Source organism: Azolla caroliniana, unplaced genomic scaffold, assembly GCF_043228905.1.
Source record: "Azolla caroliniana isolate FFs.n. ecotype wild unplaced genomic scaffold, voAzoCaro1.0.p SCAF_2, whole genome shotgun sequence".
Lineage (NCBI taxonomy): Eukaryota > Viridiplantae > Streptophyta > Polypodiopsida > Salviniales > Salviniaceae > Azolla > Azolla caroliniana.
The window spans coordinates 19,972,258-19,980,954 of NW_028230437.1; the positions used below are offsets into that span (position 1 = coordinate 19,972,258).

The window sequence follows — 8,697 nt, forward strand, 5'->3', positions numbered from 1 at the left end:
AAGGGCAATTAAGGTATGGTCTTTTCATAGGCCAACAATTTGGTGGAAAAATGTACTCCAGAAGGGTTGGTGTTCACATTTGTCATTTAGAGCCAAGGTGTTTATTTGGAGGATTATGGTTTGTGGATTACCATTGGGTGATGCTTTATGCAAAAGAAAAATTGCTAGTGGCCTCTGTTTCTTTTGTATGGTGGAAGTAGAACACAGTCGACATCGATTTATTTCATGTCCTGTTACAAAGATGGTTTGGAAATTTATTAATGCAACATGGATGTCCCTGACAAGAGGGATAAATTCTCCTTTCAAATGGGTTTTTGCACAAATGGAATTAGGAGGTCTTTCACCTTCTTTTCAGATTATTTTGGATTATTTGAGGTATTATAGGCTTTGGTTTATTTGGCATATGCGAAATGCTTTTATATTTGATGAACAAAGGGGAGTACACCGTTGTGTGTTGACATTAAAAGGGTTCCTTTTATGGCAATTTTCATTGTTGGAGATGTCAAGCATATTCAATCACGAAGAGAGACAAGTATGTAAGTTAGTTGGGCATCACATTTGTCATTTGGTTTGATAAGAAAGGTTATGGGATGTTGAGAGACATATTCATGGTTTGTAATGATAGGAATATGTATCTCTCTATATAGATACATGATGACTTACAAGTTGTAATAGTGGTTTTTTTACATGCAATTAATATAATTGTGTGATTTTACCAAAAAGGAATCCATTTAAACTTTTTTCTTTTTGTTCTACCATTTGAACATCCCCCTCACCTACAAAATTGCAAAAGAGGACTTTGTAGAGACGATTGATCCCATGGGTGATGTTGGAGTTATATTTGCAAACATAACTTAGCAATCACAAGGTGCAATCGTTCCATTAAAACGGTGGTCAAACTCTTTAAACTCGTGGATAGGAAAGATTTTGCAAAGTGAACCTAATATGTCGTATATAACCTATATTAAAAATCTTGAATTTGTTGGTTATTCCTCATAAACTTACACCATTTCATGCATGGAAAAAGAAACAACACATTAGAAAACGTTTTTGTTTTGTTTTGAGAACATTGGTTGATAGGTTCAAAGACTGTAGACCATAAGTTTGCTAGAGAGTTCACAACAAAGTAGTGTCGAAGGATCGAGGTAAAAACTTTGAAACACCCACAATTTTTGTCTTTACTCCTCGAACACCCTTGGCAAACCCAACCCATTCTCAGGCAATTAATTATATGTGCTAATTGGGCAAGCACATGTCAGCTCATTTGGCTTTCATTTCATTCGAAGCGGGATTGACAAGAGGAATTCAGGGGGTTGTGGGGGGCAATGAGAACTTAGGGGGTATTCCGGGAATAATGAAAACCCGGGGGTATTTCCGAGGTTTACCTGAATGTTTATGTGATTTGCATGTGGCTGTCAATGCATATTCATTCTTCATTCTTCTTCTTCGTGCATGACTCATGAGCCCAAAGAACATTTGTAAAGTTTCTTTAACCATGTCTTTGAACACACATAAATAATATTGTTCATAGAATGGATTGCTTCTTATCACAGGCATCCCTCACCCAGCCCATCGAAGCCAATTCGAATCGCCCACAAACCAATTTGGATCGAAATGTTCTTCTCAGTCTCCTCCAGTCTTATGGTAAGCACAAAAGCCTTCAGAAAGCCAGAAAGCTACACACAGAAATCCTCCTCCAAAAAAAAGAGATGCTTCATAATGACATATATATTAGCAATGCGTTGATTAGCACGTATGTCAAATGCGGTGCCTTAGGCGATGCAAAGAAAGCGTTTAAGGAGATTAGAACGAGAAATGTTGTGTCTTGGAACACATTGATTTCTGGCTATGTCCGTGGTGGCTTATATGATGAAGCCTTAAATCTCTTCCAGAAGATGCAAGAACTCTGTTTTCACCCAAATGCTATCACTTTTGCCTGTGTTCTGAAAGCTTGTGCTAACACTGGGTCTCTTCACATGGGAGAAGAGATGCATAAAGAGGTATTAAAGCTAGGTTTATTGGGGAAAAACATAGTTGTTGGGACAGCATTGGTAGATATGTATGCTAAATGTGGCGAGCTTGGAAAAGCCCAAGAAGTATTCGATAAACTCATCGAGAAGGATGTGGTCTCTTGGAATGCATTGATTGTTGGGTACATCCAACACGGTCTTCCTCATGAAGCTATGAAGTGCTTTGTTCGCATGCAAGCTGAGAATTTCTCTCCCAATGAAGCCACATTTACTTGTGTTTTGAAAGCTTGTGGAATCTTAGGATCTATTGGAATGGGAGAAGAAATCCATACTGAGGTTCTGAAGAAGCATTTATTGGAAAAGAATGTGGAGCTTGGCAATGCATTAGTAGACATGTATGCCAAGTGTGGAAGGCTCGATAAAGCCCAGGAAGCATTCGATAGGCTTTCTCTACGGAATGCTGTAACTTGGAATGCATTGATTTCGGGGTATTCTCAGCATGGATTTGGTGAAGAAGCTTTAAGGCGCTTCAGAGAGATGCGAGATGAAGGGGTTTTCCCGGACAAATTTACCTTTAGTTGCATTTTGAAAGCTTGTGGGACCATAGGATCATTGAAGATGGGAGAAGAGATACATGTTGAGATAAGAAGACAAGGTTTATTAGAAAAAGATGTGGTAATTTGCACTGCCTTGATGGATATGTATGCCAAGTGCGGTGTGCTAAGCAAAGTGCAAGAGGTATTTGATGAGTTTCCAATAAGAAGTGTTGTATCATGGAACACACTAATTGCCGCATATGCACAACATGGACTTGGGTATGAAGCTTTGAATTTCTACAAGTGTATGCGTGATGAGGGATTCTCTCCAAATGCAGCTACATTTTCTTGCATTTTGAAGGTCTGTGGCAACATAAAATCTCTTGAGATCGGAGAAAGTATCCATGACGAGGTTAGAAAAGATGGCTCACTCAAAAGAAATTGCTTTGTTGGGACATCATTGGTGGACATGTATGCAAAATGTGGTGTGCTGGGAAAAGCTCAAGAAGTATTTGATAAGCTACCAGATCGTGATGTGGTAGCTTGGAACGCGCTGATTTCAGGGTATTCGCAGCAAGGTTGCAATACTGAAGCTATCAATTGTTTCTTGCGAATGCAAGATGAGAATGTCACTCCAAATGAAGTTACCTTTGTGTGCATTTTGAATGCTTGTGGCAGTATGAGATCTCTGGAGTTGGCAGAGGAGATACATGAGAAAATTTGTGAGCAAGGATTATATGATAAAAACGTTGTGCTAAACAATGCATTGGTTGATATGTATGTCAAGTGTTGCATGCTAGAGAAAGCGCAAAAGGTATTTGATGATCTTCTGGTGAGGAATATTGCTACTTGGAATGCACTCATTGCTGGGTATGCCAAGCATGGGCTTTATGATGAAGTTCTTAGCTGTTTCCGACAGATGCAAGATGATGGTCTATCCCCAAATGCAATTACATTCTCGTCCATTTTGAAAGCTTGTGGCAATGCTGGATCACTAGAAATTGGAGAGCAGATACATATGGAGATTTGCAATCAAGGGTTGCTGGAGAAAGATGTAGTGCTGTGTACTTCATTGTTGGACATGTATTCCAAGTGTGGTGTGCTAGAAAAAGCACAAGAGGTGTTTGATCAACTTCCCATTCGAAATGTTGCATCATGGACTGCCCTCATGTCTGGATATTGCCAAGCAGGGCAAACAAAGAAGGTTTTGAAGTTACTCAACAAAATGACTGAAGAAGGTATTGAACCAGATGTGGTTACCTTTGTCGTTGTACTGAGTGCATATGTCCACGCAGGCTTAGTGGAGGATGGTCAAATGCTCTTTGATGATATAAGCAGAGTATATTGTCACATGCCAACTTTAGAACATTATAGCTGCATGGTCGATCTTTTTAGTCGTGCAGGACATTTTGATAAAGCTATAGCTGCAATTGAAAAAGTGCCAGTATCTAACCGACTCACATTGTGGTTATCGCTTTTGGGCGCCTGTTCCAAATGGGGAAATTTGGCAATTGGCAGATTGGCCTTTGCACAGTCCATATACTTGGATGAAAAGTGCAATGTTGCATATGTCTCAATGGGTAACATATATGTAGCTGCTGGCATGCACGTGGAACCAGAAGATATTGAATTGTTGGGAGTGAAAAGTGAAAGGACACTAGGGCATCATTTGTGGACTGATAAGAGTGTATATTGTGCATTTGTTGATTATGGTTGAAACAGGATCCCACTCGTATTCTATTGGTCAGTGCACACATTTGATGGTATGGTTCTTCATAAACAAACAAATATTGTGGTGGGAAAGGTATGGGCGAAATTGTAATGAGGATGTATTTTGTGAATAATACCAAAATGCCATTCATGTGCCTTGGTCGTTGTACCAAAATGAATGCAATGTATATGCATATTTATACCTAAGAGCAATGAAAGGATCAGGCCACAGAGTCAAATTTCAACCACTGTGAAAATGCAGAAATTTTACGTCAAGATATGTTGGACAGGGAACATCTAAGAAAAATGGATGTACATCGATGTATTTTGTCATAAATGATGAGATCATTTATCATCCATGTTAATTTTCCATACAAGTTACATTGATACTATCTATACATCCATTATAAAGAAGCATCAAAATTGCACAACTTTGCTTATAATCTGCTGACGTTTGGATTCTTCCACTATTCATATAATCAATGTTATTAATTTCATTGAGTTTCTCCCTTTTTATGGTAGGCCCATAGGGGCCCTTGGTACTGTCACAAAAGGGGTTTCATGCTTTTGAATGGTTTTATATGATGCTTGCATTCATGTTGGCACTGCGGTCCTAGATTATGGCCATACTATCATAAAGATAATACTCTCGAGTAATCCTTCCTGTGAAGCAATAGAAATAATTCAGAAAGAATTTTAGAGAGAACCAAGGAAGAAGCAACACCCAGTTACCCTTGTACAATTCTAACTAAGTTTATACATTTGTGTTTTGGGAATTTCCAAACATTTCGACATTTGAACAAGTTTCCACCACCATGTGAATGGGCATGGCAGCCAGAAGTATTCGTAGTTTGGGTAATCTTTCAGACTGCTTTGTAACTAGGTACAGAAATCACATGGCAACTTTTTTTTATCTAGCAAATAGGCATTCTCACATCTTGATCTTGCAAATCAGCAGTCTCAATTGTCCTCAACCTTTGGGATCTGTTATTACATAGGCACATTATCACTTCGCTTCTGTAATTACTGAGCTTTGGTGTGGTGGTATGGTTACCTATGCATGCAAACTTCTTGGCATTTTCATCGGCATCATACTCCCATGTTCTTCCTTCGGATCTGATCTGCCGTTGAGATTTAGAAAACAAAATAAGGAAGCCCATGCAATTTCATGACACAACATCAAGAGGCTCCCCTGGTGTTCTAATGCTTGGCCAATTCTAGCAACCTTGGTTTGATATAACTCTAATAAATTGGCATGCATGGTCCGATCGAGTTCAATTTGAAGGTGGTACAAATCTTGTGAGCCTCATTTAGTCAAATAAAAAACCAATAGTTGCCTTCGCATCGTCCAATGACCTTATGCCTCATGGACTCTCTTGATCCAGGGAATTGACCTGAATGAGGCATACTGACTACTCTATTAGAAAGACATATAAATGTTTTTTAGGCCAAATGAATAATCATTTGCTCATTCTCTAGTGATCTTACACCACACCAATCCTGTTTTTAACCAAGACAAATAAATTGGGGGAAGTATAATGGTTGCATACAATAAATTTAGGTTTCCATTATCCCCCAAAAGTGCCATAATGGTTAATCATAATCCCAGATTGTTTGTTTGGTTTATTCTAACTCCCACAATGCTAAGTTATCTTTTTTATCTTGTTTACAGTAATTCCCAATATGTCATAACGATTAATCATAAATCCCAGATTGTTGGTTTAGTTTATTCTAACTCTCGGAATGCCATACAAGTTATCTCTTTTCATAATTTGGTAGGGCTATTCACATATGGGAAAGTTCTAGCATTTTCAAAGAGAGAAAGAAAGAAAGAAATATTAACGTCTTCTAAGGCCAAAAGTGGCCCATGAGACAATTGGTACACAACAAAATAGGGTATTTATCCAATCATAAAAAAAAAAAAAAAAAAAAAAATAGAACTTAAGCCAAAAGAGTTTTAGTATTGTACAAAACGTGTTATGATGTAACATATTCGATAAAGGAAATGACTTTGTTCTGGGCCTAATGTCATTTCCATTCAAGCCTCTCGAAAAGAAGTGGGAGGTCAAAGGGTTTTGGTGTGGGTGTGACCCATGGTCCCGGTCTAGAAGGTACCCCAACCATGGCTTCTAGGTGGTGTAGCTCATGTTCCCTTATTTTCTTAATTGCTTCTACACCACGTCCAATTGCTTTGAAACTCGACATCTGAGGGCGTTTGGTTCTTCTTTGGTTTTCTACTTCATCAAGGAAGAGGTTGAGTGGTGCAGGTGTGTCCACATTCGTCGTCTCCCCTTGTCCCTGAAAAACTTCATTTGTTACATGTTGGTGAATCTTAGAAACGTTATCATCAACATTTTGTAGTTTATTTTCTTTATGTTGTTTTAGCTCTAAGATATATCTGTCTAGCTTCTTTATATGTAGAGTATTTAATAGTTTGGAGGGTGGGAGAGGGACCGAGTATGTCTCGGTATTTTGCCCTTATCTTGGTGTAAGTTGGACGCTTGCATGTAAAGTGGTACTCATCCTCTATCTCTATGTGACATGATCTACATATCCTTTCCTCTCTAGGGACGCCATTAGTATGACCATCCTCAATCTCAAGTTAGTGAGATGATATTCTAAGTTGTCCAATGGCAACCCTTAGTGCATTTGGTAAGAATGCATCTAGATATTTTGATCGTGTAATAAAACCTAACTTAGAGAAGTGCCATGAAGTGTTCCTTATAGTACAACATTTTAGTTGGGAGTGGCTCTAGTGAGATGATCCATTTATACCATGTGCCATATTGCTTGGTGTATTACTTTATTACGGTCCTCATGAGAGATTAAAGTGTTATCAATCGTGTGGTTGTACCTAAGGGGTGGTAGGTTATTAATGTATAAACCGTTTGCAAGAAGCCAACTCACCATCATGCCATACCATGAGCTAGTATAGCCGGACTCATATAGTGATCGAGATACCTCAAAAGCTTAATGAGATATCCTATCATGTGGTTGGATATGTATCCTATGAATAAAGACTACAATTTAAAAGAGTGCTTCTACTAACATCGAGGGTAATTTGAGAGAGAGAGAATTTTGTAATTCGTTACAAAATGAATTGTTTGTTTCTTCTCAAGTGTTGTTTTGACATGGAAAAGAGAAGTTGAGGTCTCAATTCAATCATTTATTTTGATTTGGGGTTGTACATTTGGGAGATGTGGTTGATAATGAATCTCAAAGGTTGTCGAAATTTTATGATGTCAAACAATGGTTATGTATTCCCCCAAATTATGGATTTATTTGGGAGAAATTACAAGATATACCATTGTTGCATGGATCGTTGCCATTGAAAACAAATTTTGCACCTTGGGTGGATTGACGGTTACAAGATGGTACACGCTTGTTACAAGTCACTACAAATATATTGTATCATCATGCAATGAAATCGTTATCTTGGTTATCACCTAAAGTAGAAAAGGTATGGAATGTAAGTCGACTGCAAGGTGGTGGAAAATATTAGAAAGTGGTTGGCATTCCCATTTGCCATTTTGTGTAAAGGTATTCATATGGAGAGTCAGTGATTGATGGGCTTCCATTAGGTTCAACCTTAAAGAGACGAGGACTAGGGTCAAGCACTTGTTTCTTTTGCACTGTTCCATTGGAGGATAGTACACATAGGTTCATTAAATGTCTTATAACGTGTATTATTTGGAAGTATTTATTGAATGTTTGGCAAGTTTTAAGGTCCCTATGTTATTTGAGACCTTAGCAATGGGTTTTTTCTCATTATGTTCAAAATGGTTCAAATGATGAGATAGAGATATTGTTCCAATTTTTTCGTTATTGGGGACTGCAACACAATTGGAATATGTATGCATAATGCTTTCATGTTTGATAGTAAACATGGGGGGTGAAAGGCTGCCTATATGAAGAAGTTGAAAGGTAATCTTATGTGGAATTTTTGGATGTTAGTTAGAGTAGGTGGGGGGGATCATTTCTTCAAATGTATATTCGGGTTTTCTAATGGCATTACAAGACCTAAGAAGTATCGTAACTGTGGATTTTACATACAATCAAAATATAATCGTGTGTTTTTACCCAAAAAAAAAGAAAGATATAGGGAAAAGTACCAGGATACCCCTGTAAGTTCGTCTATTGACCAGAATGCCCCTGGAAGATCCAAATTTATCAAACAACCCCTATGTCCAAAATATTACACTTTATAAAGTAATTATACATTCAAATCAACAAGCCCTATTTACCAAAGATGGAAGAAATAGACCCGAACTAGCCCTATTTCTTCCATCTTTGGTAAATAGGGCTTGTTGATTTGAGTGTATAATTACTTTATAAAGTGTAATTTTTTGGACATAGGGGTAGTTTGGTAAATTTGGAACTTCCAGGGGCATTTTGGTAAATAGACGAATTTCCAGGGGTATGCTGGTACTTTTCCCAAAGATATATATATATATTGTGGTGTGCATGTGTTTTATGTGCAT

General features: G+C 38.0%; 1 protein-coding gene across 1 annotated transcript; it reads left to right on the plus strand.

Moving 5' to 3' along the window:
• The first annotated feature begins 1,487 nt into the window (after positions 1-1,487).
• Positions 1,488-5,176, plus strand: LOC147867516 (pentatricopeptide repeat-containing protein At4g39530-like). The gene has a single exon (XM_087315305.1). It carries the CDS (start codon positions 1,533-1,535, stop codon positions 4,221-4,223), a length of 2,691 nt encoding a protein of 896 aa, XP_087171431.1. The 5' UTR covers positions 1,488-1,532; the 3' UTR covers positions 4,224-5,176.
• Positions 5,177-8,697: the final 3,521 nt, after the last annotated feature.